Source organism: Monomorium pharaonis, chromosome 1, assembly GCF_013373865.1.
Source record: "Monomorium pharaonis isolate MP-MQ-018 chromosome 1, ASM1337386v2, whole genome shotgun sequence".
NCBI classification, from domain to species: domain Eukaryota; kingdom Metazoa; phylum Arthropoda; class Insecta; order Hymenoptera; family Formicidae; genus Monomorium; species Monomorium pharaonis.
In genome coordinates, this window is record NC_050467.1 from 22,879,972 (window position 1) to 22,899,034 (window position 19,063).

At 46.2% G+C, this 19,063-nt stretch overlaps 1 protein-coding gene across 1 annotated transcript in view; it reads left to right on the forward strand.

The window, feature by feature from the left end:
- Positions 1-18,733, forward strand: part of LOC118644980 (probable JmjC domain-containing histone demethylation protein 2C) — a 193,195-nt gene extending 174,462 nt beyond the window's left edge. Inside the window, exon 8 of the mRNA XM_036285008.1 lies at positions 6-18,733. Within this exon, the coding sequence (XP_036140901.1) occupies positions 6-2,287 (2,282 nt within the window). The 3' untranslated portion in view covers positions 2,288-18,733. The remainder of the gene's footprint in view (positions 1-5) is intronic.
- Positions 18,734-19,063: the final 330 nt, after the last annotated feature.

The window sequence follows — 19,063 nt, forward strand, 5'->3', positions numbered from 1 at the left end:
TTCAGAGAAGAACAATGTTCGTAACAATCGGCGTCGGCGCGTGAGCGAGGGTGCCAGTCGCGAGAGAACCGAAAAAGATTCGGCGGAAACTGCGTTATCCACGCGTCAGCAGGAAGATCGCGAGAACAAAGGTCCGCCGTCGGGCAAAGTAAGCAATCGTGTTGCGCGGCCGGTGTTAGAGGAAGCGAACAGCGCGTCGGGAAGCGCTTCGAAGCTACGAAGACGCGGCGCCGCGGTAAAGAGCCCGACTACCGATCACCAGAGTCCGGCGCAGCATCAGAGGCCGGTACGAAGAAGACCGAGGCCAGGAGGAGGCGGCCAAGAAACCAAGACAGACGCCGAAGGGGAGTCGGTCGAGCATCGTACCGGCGCGAGAACCGACAAGGACGAACGCCTCGGCAACGGATCGGAAGAAGAGGAGGAGGAGGAGGAGGAGGAGGAAGAGCGTCTCGAGGGAGAGGATGAAGAGAGTCAGGAACGCTACGATCCACTGATTAAACGGCTGAGAACAAGCCCGGTCGGCAGAAAGCTCCGGTCCGAGAGTAGTAAGGGCAAAAACGTCGAGGAAGCTGCAGCGGATCGGGCCAGAGGGTCGGTAGTGGAAGCGGAGGGAGAGGACGAGGAGGAAGATCACGACGAGGACGACGTCGAGGAGGAAGTAGCGGGAGTAGAAAAGCACGACGGAGCTGAACGAGAGGTCGGTAAACTCGAGGAGGACGAGGAGAGTCAGTCCAGGGAGCGGGACAGAGAACCCGAGCCACCACCTCCGGACAAAGTCGATCCCGGAGGCGATCCGGCTTCCAAGGAGGAGCAGCAAGCAGATAACAAATCCGAATCGAAAAAAGACGCTCGCTCGACCAATTGGGCCGCAGATAAGACCGGCGAGCACAAAGAGCAACAGCAACAACGACAACAGCAGCCACCGCAGTTACTCGTGAATGGATTGCACGTCGACTCGCCGCTGGTCAGCGACAAGACGAATGCCATCCGCGAGGGCAGTCCGTCGGTGCTGAAGTCAACTCGATCAAAGACAAAGGGTTTCGCGGAAGAAGACAGAGAGGACGTAGCGGCGGCGGCGGCGGCAGCGACAGAGGACGAACGCGACTGCGAGAACGCCAGTGAAGAAGAGGTGAGCTCGCAGCGTTCGCGACGCACAGAACTGACTACCACCGAGCTAGGCACGGAGGATAGCGTGGGTAGCGTCGGCGGCGTGAGGGCGGCCAGCGTCGAGTCGGTCGTCGAATTGCTGGAGTCGAGCAGTCAGGACTCAGGCTCCGTGCTGGAGAGGCTGAGTCCATTTAGTAGCAGCGGCGGCGGCGGCCCCGGCAGGCAGAACAGCCTGCTCCTGGAACAGCAGCGGGAGCAGGAACGCAGTCGGCACAACGAAAGTCCGATCATCCTTGCCGAGAGACTGAACAAGCCGCCACCGCCGATCGCCGGTCACCATCATCACCATCATCTACAACCCTACCATCAGCCGCATCACCAGCAACAACAGTTCCATCATCAGCATCACCATCAGCAGCATCACCAGCAGCGTTATTCCAGCAACAGTCCGGTGATCCATCACCATCACCAACAACAGCAACAACAGCAACCGTCGCAGCATCATCACTATCAGCTAGCGAGTAGCCCGCACCAACATCATCACCATTCCGCCGCCCGCCTGACCCCGTCGAGCCTCCTCGAGGTGCAACAGCAGTCTCACACATCGAGGGGTGGCGATGAGGCTGGCCTCATGGAGGTGGAGGCCGGGGCCGGTATACCTGGAGCGGGTGTCCTTACCGGTGTGCCCACGGCAGTCGGCGGCATACGGTCGTCGGGAAGCAGCAGCGGCGCCGCCGGCGTCGTCGGTACTTACGGCGACAGCGGTTCCGATAGCGGGGTAAGCTCACTGAAGAGCGCCGGTTCTGGCGACGAGAGGAGCGGCAGCAGAAGCTCGGCGCTCAGCGTCGAGGAGACCACGTCGTCCTCGACACCGTCGACATCAGTAGGCTCCATTGCCGCCGCTGCCCCGGCCAGGATCTGGCACGTGCAGAGCGTGCAGCATACGTCCCTACTGATGGCGCATCCGCCCCAGGGTGCGCCCAGCGCCGGCACGAGTGCCGCGGCCACGGCGCCGCCGGTCGGCTATCACAGCCCAGTGCCTCCGAGCCACCACGTCGCCGAGATGCTTTGGAGGCCGTCCAGGGCCTATCCGCCGCTCTCGCACACTCTCTTGGGCCCACAAACATCCAGTCCGGAAGAGCTGCTCGAGAGGGACCGTCACGACAGGATGTTACGGTGAGTCTAGTTTTCTTGATTGTCTTTCAATTCCCAATGGAACATTCCTGCGAATCTGCGAATTTATCTTTTCACGTTGGAACTTTTTTAAAAGTTCTCTGATTGAAAAGCGTAATCAAAGTTTCTTATAAAAAAAAAATAATAATAAATTAAAGAAAATTAAAAGGAATTGAAGGAGATTTTTTTCTGTAAAGTTGTGTCCTTTAAATTATAAGTAAAGAAATAAAATTTTTATAATTTAAACGTGGCATTTCATTTTATCATTAAGAAAAACTAAGTTCCGATAATGGAAATACAAATACATACAAAATACATGGGAAAAAAATCAATAAGTTGTAATATTAAAACAATTTCTAATTTCAACGACTAAATGACTTGAGATTCAACTTCACGGAAACAAATTTCATTTAATATATTTTAATCTCTCTGTACTTTGAGATAAAAGTATTAAGGTATAAAAGATACTTGAGAACGCAGGCGAATTCATATAGATCGAAAGTAGATTCACAGTTCAATAAACGGCGCCTTCGTAGGCTTGGCGTTGCGTCACGTCTCCTATAATCGGCTTGTTCAATGGATGGCCGTAACGCCGATATGTAACGACGATAAAAAGTTTATTTTACGCGGCTACTTTTCCGCTCGACTAACGCGCGGCGCGGGCGACTTCGAATACGCGGATAATAATGCGTCAAACTGCCGCGTGACGATGTCACGACTAACGTTATGCCACTAATCTAAAACCCTAGATTCGCTTTTCCCGCCGCAATCCGCGACGTTTATAGCTTTTTTTCCTCCCGCCGACGCCGCGCCGGTCAAACGGTTGCCTCGTCGATAACCTCGACACAGAAATGATCTGAAACGTGCCAATAACACCTCGATCGGGTGTCACGTGTAACATAGTTCGCCACGCTTCGAGAAGCTGCTTTGCCTTTTGTTTCCGAGTTGCCCCGAAGCCGCCCGCGCGCGTTTACTCGCTCGCGTTTCCACGCGACGAAAACGTCCAGCCGGCCCCTCGGTAGACCTCGAAGGAAACGAGGACTGTATCGTCCGGCATCGGGGAAGTGAATGCCCCGACCGTTGTGGCAGCTGCATTCGGCAGCGCTCTCTCGCTGCCCGTCCACCGCCGCCGGTTCTAGCCGCCGGACTTTCTTTGTCCGACTGCTCTCGCGTGACTACGTCAAGCGTATATGTATACTCGCCATTCTCGTTTCTCCTCCGTATGCGGAGAGGGCAGGCAGGCGGATGCGCCTGAAAATAAAAAAAAAAAGAGAGAGGAAAGAAAAAAGAAAAGAGGTAAGACGGGACAGGCTCGAGCGTGCGTATCCACGGGCGAGCGTTGCGCGCGCGCTCGCGCGACTTGTATCTACGTGCGTTTCCGGGCGCCAGCTGCGAGCCGTTCCTCCGACTTCCGCCGGATTATCGCGATAGAGACGAGGCTCGGCCTGAGTAATCGAGTCATCATTCGCGCGGCAACGCCGACAACGAGACGGTGACCCGAAACCGTCGCTCTTCGGCTCGTATAAATATAAACCGGTGGTACACTTATACCACCACCAACGCCGCCGCCGCCACCACCACCACCACCACCACCGCCGCCGTCGCGCGCCGCTACCGCTGATCGACACGTGTCGATGACCCTGCTTGCCAGCCGTGTGCGCCGTGCGCCTCGCTTGACCTCGTCGAAGGCCGCCCGAAACTTTCGGTGTCGCTTGACGTTTTCTCCATTATGTATATCCCCGATTTCTGCATAATGGACAGGCTGTTTGTTTTACAAGTACGATCAAGTGAGAAGTGATGACGCAAAAGTGAGGTCACATTATCATAATTTCTTCAATGGTCAATGCGTATATGGCACTGAAATTACAGATTTTTGCATGCGAGAGACGGAAAGTTCGTTCTGTTTCATTAGCATTATATATACAAATGTTCTTTGTACATTTATCATAATTGATAAATTCTTGCGAACAGTTTCCGTTTTTCCATTATTCATAGTCAAAGTTCGCCGGGTTATAACAAAATTATTCTCCGAAAGTATGAAACATGCATGCACTTTCCTCGTCGATAACAATGGAAACAGTGTGGTTCAAGATAGACATGGATCCCGGCCATGACTCCACGGGCTGTCAATGATTGTACGCTACGTTTCGTTTTAGCGACGCATCGATCGAAAGAGTTACCGGTGTGTAAGTCCGGCAAGTACGGCAACTAAACGGAAAGTTGGAATGTTTGAAACTTATCACGGCGAACTTTAGATCGACGAATAATTTAAGCGCGGAACTATTATCGCGACAAGGCAAGCGTCGTAAATCGGAAGCTATTGATATCTTGGCATTTGAGAAATGATCAAAAATAATCCTTCCTTAGATTTACGGTCGTTTATTTTGACGTAGTTGGTATAAAGCTCAGCTATACCACTTTTACTTTTATAAATATCTGTTTCACTTATTTTAGCTTTATTTCTTGTTATACGTATCACGTCATTCTAGCATTTTTCACAATTAACCCTCAGCGATATAAAAATTGTCAATATCTCTGTCTCTCTCTCTCTCTCTCTCTCTCTTTCTCTCGCGTGCTTTTAACGTATCGTTGAAACTAATCTTCGCAACAAATCCAACGACCTCACCCACTGGACGAGTTCAACGAGCATCTAGGTAGGGATAATTAATCTATGAACCGAGAGCACAGTGAACTGAGATATTAAAGCTCTTCTTGTAAGAGCCCAGGCGGAAAAGAGTGACGGAGGGTTTGGGTTGGCAAGCTACTAGACGACGATGATGACCTCCTACATCGTCGTCTGCCACTGCTGCTGCTGCTGCTGCTGCTGCTCATGTTCAGGAGGGAGGGAACCGACAGCGGAGGACGTGCGTCGACTTGACAATATATTACATCAAGTTGGTGCCAAGTCCCTCTAAATATCGTTTCCGAGTATTTTTATGACGTTGAACGTCGGGCACATTATGATGCTTTTTCGGAACGCAGTATTTTATTTCGGAGACTGGAGAGAAAGAGAAATTTACAATCTCTGCATCTCTACGACGTTTCGCACTTATTTTTGATAACTGTCATCTCGTTATTTGTTCACAGACAGACATTCGTGCTCTTAGTTAGTCTATGATTTATTTATCTCGTAAAATATTCATTCATGTTTTCTAAAAAAAAAAAATAGATGTTATTTACCGATTAATAATGGAGAGAGAAAAAAAATAGCAAGGATCAAATAATTCAATTTAGGTCAAATGCCAAACAAATATGGATTAACGAGTTAATGAAACTGATAACTCAAGTGGGAAAACTTGAATCAAACACACAGAAAATTCTCTTCGCCCAAAGTAACACTTTTGCTACATAATTGCTCATTTTTTTCGCTTATGCAATAACGATTATGTTGCGGCTCGCATGATATTCCGTGAAAATTAGATTGGCTAAAATTGGAAGCAACAGTTTGTCGGCAGACGAGTTAATCGTCTTCGCATCCTCGAGACGTTTTCAAGGCCGAAGCTGTCCGATAGCATCCGAGAATGGGCGCTCTCAGTTTTCCTTTTCTTTTCTCTCTCTTTCTCGTCGGGGTACAAGCGAGCCCACGGGGAGAACGCCGCAAAAAGAACGAAGACGCGCGGCGAGAGAGCTACCCTAATGACCATCGTGTAGCGACGAAGGTTAACTACGCGGTTCATCCTCCTGCGATCGATATCCCACGTTTCTTGTGCGTCTCATCTCCTCTCATTCTGGGATCCCATCGGAGCCGGTAGCACTCGATCACGAGGTATTAAAGCTTGATTGATCGATGCATCTTTTTTCTCGCTCAATCCTAGCCTCGGCGATGAGTCACGCGAGACCTGAAATGCGTTCCCGAATACAAAGGTATGGTTAAGATTAATCGTGCGCGAACGAAATTATTCTCGTTCCAAGAAAGGCACCGATCGCGCCCTGAATTAGCTTCGATAAAAAGTATAAGAAAATTGATCAGAAAAGATTATAAATTATTTAAATATATATATATATTTCAGGATCAATGTAAAATTAATTATCTTTGTCGAACTCGTTTGAAAAGATCGCTAGAGTCACGTAAGAATAGAAATTATATCGTGTTACATTGAGAACGAACACGAAAATGGAGAGGAAAAAGAAGAAAAATTTATAATGTCTTTAGTAACCCCCGCTGCAAAATATTTCGTTAACTGAAATAAATGTGTAACCGTGTTATACGTCGTTAGGCAGCAACGTTGCAAGTTAACGTCGTTCATTAAACGAAACGGGCATTAGGACGAGTTATCAAGCTTTACTTCGCGAAAGAGCCATCGGCAAATTAAAGAGCAAATTTGCCCGGGATATCGATGAGGGATGTCGTTGCGGAGTTAGCCGGGAGAGGTAATCGCTCGTTACGTGTAACGAACAGGTGAAATTGGAAACTTGATAAAGCGGAGATACGGATCGGCGGCCGATCGGTTATCCGCACGAGAGGACGTCGCGAAACGCGACATTGCATTTGCCGATATCACGCGAGCCTTTTACGCGTCGATTCGAAATTTCCTGAAATTCTGCCTGCGGCAGAAAATATCGCGTACTACGCGTTCCGACGTGCTCTTTTTCGCGCACGCGGCGTGTGAAATACAATGGTCCCGCCGGCCAGGTATTTCTCCCCCTCCCCTTAGGTATAAACCGGATCGATCTTTTGCGTCGAAGTTGTGCATCAAAGATTTATTACGACGTATTATATAACTAGTACAAAGTAGACCAAGTAATTAACACGCCGGTTCAAGTCATTGAAGCGTTTCACGCGAAAGGAAATGACGCTGAAATAATTTGGACAGTTCAAGTGAAAAGAAAATATTTATCCAAGTGGAGTGCAAAGACTGTAATTTAAATTACAGTCTTTTGCTTATCAAATATCTCGAACTGGGTACAGCTTGATATTGAAATATCCAATCCCCGCGGCGCATTCGCGTAATCATTACGTTCCTTATTAACACGATTTGAACTGGCGCAGATGATTGGAGAGTCTGTACGCTGTTTCGCCCTTTTTCTCCGAGAAAGCGATCTTCTGCTACACAACCGTGCTATTATCCTGTTCTAAATACGTTCTATTATGCGCTTATCGCTATCTCTCTCTCTCTCTCTCTCTCTCTCTCTCTCTCTCTCTCTCTCTTTCTCTCTCTCGTATAACGATCGCGATTTAACGCTTATGCAAGCCCGACCTCTCCGAGAGAGGTAATCAGCTGGCCGCCTAGTGCGGCAACAGAAACTGGCATTTGGGCACAAGGTCACGCGCAGCTTCTTTTTTATCTCTCCCCGCTTGGCTCACCACCTCACGCCCTCTTCCCCCTGGATCCTACCTCCTGCCTCTCCTCCTGCTCTTTAACCTTCTCCCTCCGTAGCCTCGTCCGAGACCGTTTGTTAACCGGTACAGGAGCGAGGAGGAGAAAAGAACGAGCAGACGAACAGGAATGCACGTAGCAGGAAGCTGTAAAAATATAGTATCGGGTGCCTGGCAACTCATCCGAGATCCGTGTCCGCGTCAGAGCGTCGTCTAACAGGATAATAAGAGACTGGAGACTACCCCGTCGTATATAATAAACCAAAATTGATTATATATTAAGTAGAATAAATATATCGGGATATTTTGATATTATGAGGTTTATTTTAATTCTTCATTGAATTGGCATCGTTTTTTATCTTGAACATACGCTCAGTTATTGCTCGTGTGCTGTATAATTATGTTAATTCTCTTTTTCTCTCTCTTTAATGACGACCATCACTTATGTCAAGTGATATTTATTCTGGAATGTAAGCCCGACGACGTCATAATTGGTGCCAAAGTCTTTATCACGAGCATCGTCGTATTGTGCGCCGTGCTATTATTATCACTGTTTAAATAGCTGGTGGCGAACAGATTCACGTCTGGAATGCGTCTCGTAAAAAGTGTCTTCTGTCGTTCGCCGCTAATTTATCTCGAGGACAACGCTCGTTGTTTTTTGCGGTCGCGCTCCGTAGTAGCCGCGCGTTCGCCGAAGGTGCACGCGAAACACAGTTTACAAGGAAATAAATCCTCGTCGGTGCGCCTCTAACTCTCCTCCGTAGCGCGCGTTGCGTCACGCGGGTCTGAATCACACGCCCCGAGATATCTCATGGTTTCACCCAGTTTCATCGCCGAATCGAAAGTCTCGTACGTTTTTTTTTTTTCATTCGCGGCGTGTCACGCGCTGCTCGTCGTCCAAGGCCACCGTAAACCGACAAAACTTCTCTCCCCGGACTTCGCTAATTCTTTTGTACACCGCTCGATGTTATCTGAACGCCACGTACGGTATAATTAAATGTGACGACGTGGGAGGAACGTGAATGAGGTAACATCTAGGAATTACGTTACATTTAGTCTGCTTTTAATAAATTGTGACGTTACGTTTTTTTAATGTACATCCTTATGACATTCGAGGCGTGTCGCGTTCGGCTTGAAATGCAACTTTCAACCAATCCATCGTGCGCAGTGCAACGGATCTCGATGTCAATCGATCGTTTCCCGTTGAATGGAGCGTAAAGCGTACGATCTGCCAATCGATTAGTCAACGCGTGTACTTCTTCCGCCTGCGACCGACGACGACGCCTGTCTCGAACATCGTCGTCGTCGTCGTCGTCGTCGTCGTCGTCGTCGTCGTAGTCCAACTCCGAGATAGAAGAGAGAGAGAGAGAGAGAGAGAGAGAGAGTCGATCGGTCGACACGGGCGACACGGACGAGCAATTTATCTCGAGGTCATCGCGTTATCTTCCCACCGCGCCGTTCGAGAGAGTAGGCGAAGTACCGACAACGATCGCCGTTCATTATGCAGTTCACGTGGCACACGTCCGTCAGCTCGCCGGCGATTTACACGCCTGTCACGCACACACGCGCGCCACGCGAAATCTGCCCGGGACGGCAGATCCGCTCGCTCGCTCGCGCGCACCAATGTATGCACGTAGATACGTATACAGGCGTCCCGTATCTCCTGTTATCTCGCAACCGTCCGTTATCTGCGACCGAGCGCAACGGCGCGGAGATTAGAAGTCGCGCCTCGCGCGCAGATATCGCTCCCGGGAGTGTGATGGCCACTCGAGGCCGAGGACGCGTGGACTCTTCTTCTCGGAAGAAGACGCGCGCGCGAAACGAAATTCGTTTTTCTCGGAACTCCCTGCTAAAAATTCGTCGTTCGGTTTATCGTTTCTGTTTCTCTTTCGTCGTGAAATTTATACTCGACGCTTATCTTAGCGTCGGTTTACGTTGAACACATTGACAGACCGTTTACTAAAATACTCGATTAATAAACCAAGGCAGTTTTGATTCAAGTTTATTATATATTCTGTGAGGTTGAAAGAGTGTGCTAATTAAAGGATCTTTGTTAATTAAGCCAGCAATATTTCACTGATATTATTATCGAGTCGTTTGGCTCTTGCACAATTTATACGTGCGTTTTAACTCTATCAGTCTTGTTCCAAATTTTTCTTGTCTGAAATCCGACGCCTATGCTTCATTATTCGGTCTCGCGGATGCACATTCACGGGCTCGCTAGCAGACTATCGAACACACGCGCGTTCATGCATTAGTCTCTCGCGTTACGTGTGCTACGTATCCGAAGTGAATTCGCTCTCCGAGATTCGTGTACATACACGTATTCGTACGCCGGGCATATTGGCGAGCGAGCGAACGAGCGTGGTGCGTAGGCTGATCGCGTTAACAGTAAATCCTGCGAAACGGAGGGCCTCGCTAGGGCACAAGAGGAGGGAAGGAGAGGAGGAATGATGTAACCTCCGTCTGGCTCGTTCGGTATGTAATCGCCGTAACGAGCGAGTCGTAACTCAACTCAAGCGTGCAAGAACTCGTTGGACATTTCGAGTATCCAAGGTCGGAGAGCTTTGCCGCTCGCCGCGGTTTTGCAATCTTTTTTTTTTTTTCCTTCTTTTTCAAGCGACAAGTTTTTGAATGTAGGAAGAGGTTCAAATCGACCGCTCTGTCAGCGTGCGCGTGAAATATTTTTAAACCCTTTCACGAGAAAGTGCCTACGGTATATTTGATTCACACACACACACACACACACACACACGCGCGCGCGCACAAATAATATCGGCTTTTCGTTCTTCAGTCCTCGCGTACGACTATCCTATATTTGATAAACACCGCGAGTCACATCCATGCGTCATTTCCCTGAAACTAATTAATTATATAAAAAATGATAATTAACCAAGCACCTGTCACGGCGCACAATGCGCGAGTGAACGGGACTATGTCGAGCGGTGACATGTGAATGAAATAGCTTTCAGCGCCCGTTTCGCTCGACGCAGCAAAACGCCGGGCTATTTCGCAAATTGCGTGCGGCATGGCTGTGACATCATAGAGCATTCGTGGATCTGCGTATCGACGGGCGAGCGATGCCCGGGGAAAATTTCGTGCATTTGTGGCGAACCGGCGGTGCGCCGTCAAAGGACCCGAATATATACCACGTGTTCGCGAACGCTCTCGCGGCCGATTGATCGACAATGTGTCAGAAGGTACTTTCTATAGGGCATTGTCTCTATACGGGATATCTCGCCGCGCCGGATGCGCTTTCAGCCGCAGATTCTTTGACAAATTTGAAATCGATCCTGGCAGGTACAGATGATGGAGAATCGTAATTTGCCATGATTTTTCCACTTTTAGCATCAGCCTTCCGATGGTCCGAATGCCAATTTAAATGTCCACCGACGTGAATTTTAGTTGTAATTGGATTGGGAAGCAGAGATTTTATATTATGCATTTATAGTCTCGGCGAGAAAGACGAGAGGAAGAGCTTAATTTGAACATTATTTCTCTTCTGATTCAAGATAATTCTAAGATCTAATATTATATATAGAATATATAACTTATTTTTACTTTAATATTATCAATAATCTAATTGCGATACTGCATTAATATTTATTGTTCGGTAATTATCGACAGTTTATTCTTAAAAGTCATTACTCCAAGTTCGCTTACCTTGTCAACGTGATGGTGTCTGAAAATTACATTCAATTGTTACATCACGATACGCCAAATTTTATATTTATCCAAAAGAAAGAAGATCCGACTAATTTCCAGAATTTTATTAACGAACAGCAAGTTAATATGACACAATTTCGAACAATCAATGCCTCCAACTTGGCTTCAGAGACAGAAAGATACATATTATCCCGATATCTTCCCATTTCCTGTCGTTGCGTTTTAATCGGGTCACTGACTCTCCGGCGACTTCAACTGGAATCCAATCGCAGGAATGTGTCCCCGTAGCCAAATCGAGCAAACGCAGTGGACGCGACCGACGGTCGTATAATAGGACCTCGTGACGTGGCTACAATAAGTCCCTGTGTAATAATAGCAGCGCGCTGTAGACGTGGCGCTATGTAGCGTAACTAGGTTTGCCGATTCAACGAAATCGTACGCGTGGACGCGACTCCCCCGCGCAGTTCCTAGCAGCACGGATGGCACACTGTTCATCATGCCATTATCATGCCGTTAACGTCGCCATTAACGTGCAGATGTCCCGGCTGAAACTGGTTTCGCGCGCGCGCGCGCGCGCGCGCGATGCCATACAACATATTTTTTATGCAGCCGGAAAGCACATACGGGCTCGCATGTTTCAGGTTCTGGCCACAACGGGGACTGGTACACTTTAATTGGTGCCAGTATATCATTATAATAATTATAAGGATCTTTATCGCGATACTATTATTAGAATTTATATTGCATATTATTTCCGAATAATTTTTTTTGATACTCCTGAAACCACACAAAAAAAAAAATTAATTTACCGGTTATACCGCTTTATCTTTATTTAACGCTATAATTATTCCAGTTTCCAACATCCTCACGCACGTTCGTGAAGCATTCTCCTCCTTTCCCCCGAACTTTTTATGTTTTAGTTAACAATAAATACATACAACGGTCAAAAGTAATTAGCTTTCCTCTCTATTTGTCGCGTGTAACAAAACTGCCCCGGGAGAAACGTTAACCGATTTAGAACGCGAATAAATTTAACGCGGCACGATTTCGTACGAGTTACGTACGCACTTCGTACACAATCTGATATTATGGTAGCTAGTTGGACGCGAAGCATAACTCAATTTCTCGGCAAACGACTGCGCCCGTCCGCCCACGTGTGGGCGCGCGCGCGTGTCGGGGCACGTTGGCAATTCCAACAATTCCGCACTCCCGTAATTTGGCTTGTGAATAATTACCGCCGAGGGCGGTGTCGAAAATAACGATATATTTCCGGGATTGCGTGACGGCGCGTAAACAAGAAACAAAACGATACTCCGTCCGTCTGTCCGTTCGTTCGTTCGTTCGTTCGTTCGTTCGTTCGCTTTCCGTTTCTAATTCAAGAAATCCATTAAAAGGATGAACGCTCGCCCGCCTTCGTGACTAACTCTCTCCCTGCCAAAGAGAGAAGGGTAGGTCGAGGCTTTTCAGGCGTGTAGGAACGCGCGCGGCTACGAGACTTGCGTGGCCGGGAGCCATAAACGCACACGCGTGTGCACCTGCATCCACGAAGCTCACACGCGTGTACGCGAGGCGGCGGCGCCGTATGATCCGCGTATGTGTATGCATGACTCCGGGTGCTTCGAGTGGCGGACCCATTAACGTGGATCATAAAGGTCCTCAACCTAGTGAGTCACTGCGGGTTAATAATTACTACCGAGCACCACATGCGGAGAGTCCGTGCGTTCTCCTCTCGTTCTCTTCGCTCTCCTCTCTAAGCCGCTGCAACACACGCTCGTGCACATTCAGCGGAGGCCCCAGCAGCGTAATCGAACGAAAATTGGTTCCGCGCCGCTCACGGGGAGAATATCTAACAGGATGCTTGTCATCGATAGAAATGACTATGAACATCTCCTGGCGATCTTTTTATCGTCAAAATCGATTTTTAAAAATTGATTGAATTCTACCAAATATTGCACAATTATTTATTATTTCATATAAAGTTATTTTGTAGCAAAGAGGCACTTAATATATAAAGGAATTAAATAGATTAGATTCTAGTAGCAAAGTCACTTGGGAATCAACGTTATCTCATTACACTTTTTTTTTTTAAAAAAAGATTTCCGGTGTAACAGCCTACTTTGTTGCGCGCTGTATATTTAACCCTTTGATGTAAATGAAGGAAATTACATCTTACAAAAAAAGAACCGTGAAAGTATCCGTGTCACTGCCGACGCCACTGAGGAGATCACGAGTGCGTGCGACACGCCATGTTGCAGGTTGCGTCGACAAGCGACGGCTACGACGACGACGACAACGACAACTTTTGTCTAACGTGACACACCAGGTGCGCGTCACGCACGCGAAAACACCCGCCCGGATAGTGTGCGCCCGATTAATCGTATTTATATCCCCGTACACATACAGCGTATATCTCCGCGTGGTTTTTCCCTCGTCTCGCAAAGCGGAACGGCGTAGTTTCGACGAAAGAATTGGCACAGAAATAGAAACATTGACGACGTACTATGAATGTCGCACGTCCTGCATTTCCGCGCGCTTTTCGCTCGGGGAATCCTCAGATTCACGCGCTTAACGGAACTTTCAAAGAGCCGCGCTAAATCTAGAAACCGTGGCTTATTAGCACTATTAATTTTAAGGAGCGCAAAGTTTTACGAAAACTTGACTTATCGCACGAAAGAAAAAGAAAAATGATCTTAGAGTTTACGTTAATCACATTTTAATGTCTTGTGTAATTTGTTATACCTATTAACTTTTCCGAGTTAATTTGTGCGAAAACTTCTTTCAAAAACTTTTTGAGTATTTGTCATAAAACTTTTTTTACATATCTGTTTTGTATCTTTTGACGATGCGAATGCTCTTTCTTTTTCCTATATTTTTTGTAAGCCAAGCTTAAGATTAGCAACAGATCATGACGAACAATCGTTGAAGCGAATGTAAAAAGGGATAAATTCGGAGCGCACTAGAGCGCACTTTGAAGCCAACGTCGACCGTAGATGGTTAAGTTATGGCAGTGGCATCGCCGCATTCGTGCGAAAGAAATCCAGTTAGAAACTAGGAGTCGCAAACTTCGCCGTTACAGCCGAGCGAGCCATAGTTGGACGTAGTTGGAAAATAGTTTGGTGCTCTCATGAATTATAGCTGGGACTTTAGTTTACGTTACTTTGGTGTACGTCGACGGTGCACGATTCGCGTTTACGTGAGCGAAATTTTAACAGAGTTCCTTCTTTACTCGTTTAAAACACTTTTAAACGATTTTTCGTCGTTCCGATATGAATTACCAATCAAGATATTTTACAATAATAACAATATATATATATAACGGTTTAAAGTATAAAGAACGTATATTGAAATTCATTTTCAACGCGGAATGTCTCTAAGACTTTAATAATACTTCTTTTATATATACATTTTTTTTATTGAAATGATTTTACGAGCTGAGATTTAATAAGATTGATTGAAAGTTAAATGAAGACTGGAGATAAGTTTGGGGGAAAGTTAACTTTTTTTTTGAAACGAGGCAGACGTTAAGAAAAATAAAGGAGGAAAGTACACTCTTTTGATACATCCACGGTAGTTCGCGTAGAGCATTTCATAACGGAATAGAATATGATTGGCCTTCCGCGCGGACTGAAACAGACCGGTCGTTCCGCTTTAAAAGTTATCAAGCGGTATGTGCTTTTCTAGCTGTAAAACGTGCCAGCTATCTACCTCGTATTCGCCGACGCGATCGCTTTAGCTGGTTCTCTCGCCCACGGGAGAGAAGTGAGAGGCGAGCGAAGAAGAAGAAGAAGAAGAAGAAGAAGAAGAGGTAGGGGGAAAGAGGGAGGATGGGATGAGGGACGCTAAAGTCTGCGCGATGAGGAAGTTTGTTGCAAACTTTACGCGACTCCGGAGCGAAGCCGAAGAGAGATGGAATCGCGCCCGCCCGGTTTTATGGGTCGTTCCGTTTTACTTTCGTCATAAAAATTCCTCGCGCCGCCGTTCCGCCGCAAACTATTCCCCTCTCGGCAAAAAGGATGGGCGGGAGGAAGGGATTACCGAGGACGAAGGATGCCCGCGAACAACAGCGGAGTGTGTATGGCACGTCCCCGATCTGTATGTAAACGTACTCCGCTCCGATAATTACGGTAACGAGCTAATGTTTAACGACCTTCATTAAATACCTTCTTAACAACTGACAAAAGATTATTCTGACTGTATAATTGATTAATCTTCATTATGAATATTAATTTTGCTTAATTTTAATATGAGATATTAAGACCGGGGAATCGCGCGTGCTTATGAAAATTTATGAAAAATTATGTCAGACCCCTTTCAAGCCGGGTATTTTTATTAGCATAAATTGACCGATAACATACCTATAGTTCGAAGTGCGCGTTTATACGTGACTCACGAAAGATAACTTTTATTGCGGCGGCGTTGCGGTATGAAGGCTGGCGTTTGAAATTTAAACGAGCATGCTTAGCGAAACCGGTCTTTGAGAATACGTGGACAATCGTAAATTTGGTTGCCGTAAAGATTTCATTTGCGTAGAGCTTGCATAACGCTGATGATAGCGTACGTAAATGCGCTTGTAACAGAAAATTACACGGACGACTCATTCTTCGCCATTGTGCGTTATCTTTTCTTGTCTAAGAATCGACCAGTAACTCGCTACTATGTTTCGTACAAACATCGGACTGCCAGAAGTATTATGAACGAAATGTCGAGCTATTCACGAATTTCTCTTCGGTAACCGAGTTAAGAATCGTTTCGCGGCACGTTTCAATCATCTCGACGGAAGAAAATGGGGTTTCGATGCAAATTCACGGTACGCTACAATTTTAAAAACGAGGGAGTCGCATTGTCGTCGTCCGTCGATAAAAAAAGAAATACATACGATGGCTCGTCATTCGTTTTGATTTGCCTTCAAATCGGATATCTTTTAACGCGCGATTCGAGACCCGTTATTGCGGCATATCTACGCGACAGTGACGTTCTTAGAGAATTCATGTATCATTGCATTCATGCGTTGACATTGCACACGGACCCGCGACTCATGTAAGACGCTGACTGCTCGAGTTTCGAGCACGATGTCGAGAACTTTGTCCGTTCAAAGCCATTACACTTAGTCATACTTGCAATTCAATGAGCTAATTAATTGCACGATTTGCATAGGCCATTCGATTGGTTGGACTAGTTCCGAACGGTTTAAAGAGGGACCTTCGCAGTTATTCAAACCGCGAATGAATAATGCGGAGTGTAATGGACCTCACGCATTTGTACTACGTTATCTTCGGCATTAATCGTTTATCAATTCTTATTTTGTTAACTAGAACAGTTGATTACTTAAAAAGAGTCTTTTAATAGATTTGTTTTTTATAGATGAATTAGTGTGCACTTTCTGTACTTAAAGTGAAAGAGGTATATATATTTGAAATTTAGCGAGAGAGAAGTTCTAGTGCAGTGTAGTAATAAAAAAATCTCATAACTGACAATTATCTGAATTTATCTCCTTGGTTTCGCAATTTTAGAAGATTATCTATTCATGGGGAGTTAAATACTTCCCTCTTGAAGGGGCACTATTTATCTAAGCTGAATCACGGATTAAAAATCCATTTCAGTTTTCCCATCTTCCGTTTTGAGTTAAATACTTCGCGCAAATAAAAGCGAGCTGGGAATTGTGTCTTTTGTTATGCCCGAACACAAAGTTTGCGAAACGTCGACAAAGTTAAACGAGGTCGCGTACTGTTGTCCGAGCGTTATCTCTTCGCGAGACGCGGTTTCTACCCGAGTTAGATGTAACGATCACCGTCCAGGAATACCTTGAACTCTTAGTAAATTAGCACAGAGCGTAAAGTTAGAGCGACCAGGTCGCGTTATCGGAAACAATCTTTCTTCTCGGACGAAGGCGGAGGATCGCTACCACGCGATCGCCGATAGATCCACCGTTAATACAAATGATCGGCGTGACCGTAACCCCCTTTAAACGTTCGTACCGCGGAAAAAGGCGGCACGGCGAGCTATTCTCTTTATACATATATACATCGCGAACTTAAAGCCGCTTCTCTAAAAATAACCGACATCGCCTCGCATCGAGGTCGCCACGGACGAACGGGGCGCGATCGAAGGGAAAGAGAAAGATAGATGTACGGGGAAACGCCAAGATTTATCCGGACGTTATTGAGAAACGGGATACGTAGGTGGGGGGGTTGAAAATGTGCATTGTGTAGAAATTATTGAAACCGTGACGAGTGAAGTTTGCGCTGGAAAAATCGTCAAGGTTATCCTTAAGAGAAACAACTACGTTTCTCGAGTTTTATCTCGGGATACAACAATCGTCAGTTGCAATCGTGACATGCCAAGGTATTCTTACAATATTCTTTAGGAATCTTAAGGTTTAATTAAATCTTTGAGTGGAAGAGTTAAGGGAATAATTTAGGAAAAGTAATTAACGCAAGAGGTTTCACGTGGATGTATGTTTTTATTCGAAAAGCAATTTTACATGTGATACGTGATAAAATAGTAAAATCACATATCGATTTACATACATTGCGGATAATTTCATCCGTGAAAAACTGACAGATACAGATATAATTAACTGAGAAAGCTGGCACGCTTCACGACGATTTTAACCATTTTATTATTCTAATCTGTCTAATTTCCAGTACTTAAATACGCTTGATAAATTTTTAACCAGTCGGCGAATGAAAGATCAATTTTAAGGTTTATTCAATAAATGTCTCGCGAATCAGACAGATTCCAATGTTATACCGCCGGTGGAAATTACCCTTAGCCCGAGAGTTAATGCATTATGCGTTCGTTCATTTGAAATTAATTACGCTGAGGCGAAATTGACGTGAAAATGAAATACGATCCTCCGAAATGTGTGCAGCGACGTTTTCGTAAATACATCGCTGGTGTTTTGAATTGCTATTAATGTCTATGAAATGTCCCATGTAAAATCACCCTTGCCAGATATCGTCAACGTACGCTTATCGCCGACAGTGTCATTCGATCGCGCGACATACACTTGGTGTATTTATAGCGAGTATGCATGAATTACATGTATACTTGGCGCAGCGGTCAGATTTTATTTAACGACATTAGCATATCCGTGATTATTAGCATTTACGATCGGTGCGAGACTCGTCATTATCACAGGTCATCGAATTTCACAAGACACATACATACATGCGAAAGTTATAACGTTAAATAACAAAGTTGAGACGCGAGGCCGATGGCGACTGATTACCACCGCTGTACGTACGTCAAAGTTGTTTTCGGAGATGAGCCATTAAACTACGGACATTTCCAAATAGCACGACGTAAATTGGCGATTAATGTTAACGCGGCACAAGTTGGCACAATTAATCGTAACGATCGTGCCAGACTCTGATGACGTCGTGAAGCCGATCGTTTGAAACCGTCTTCGATGCGACGAATTTTCTTCCCAGTTCGTAAAATCGACAATGAAAAAGAGCAATGTAAAAATAAGAATATAAAAAGTAAGCGCGCGCGACTCCTTTGTTCCGCAATATTATATCAAGCGCCTGGAAATTGCGGGGAGATTCGTCCGCAACGTTTCCTCGTAAATTTCCTTCTTATAGCCGAAAGATGTTTACGAGAATCGCGATGTAGCAGGATGGAACCGCAACAACAACGAGGTTCTCGGTTATCTCAATTTCGCGAGTACCGTCAGTTGGCTGACGTTGCGAACATATTTCTCCGTATTGCGCGCGTATTCTCTTTAAATCGATACGACGCGATATGCCCCCTCCCCGCCCCCGACGCCGCCTGTGACAATGTACGAGACAACGTGTA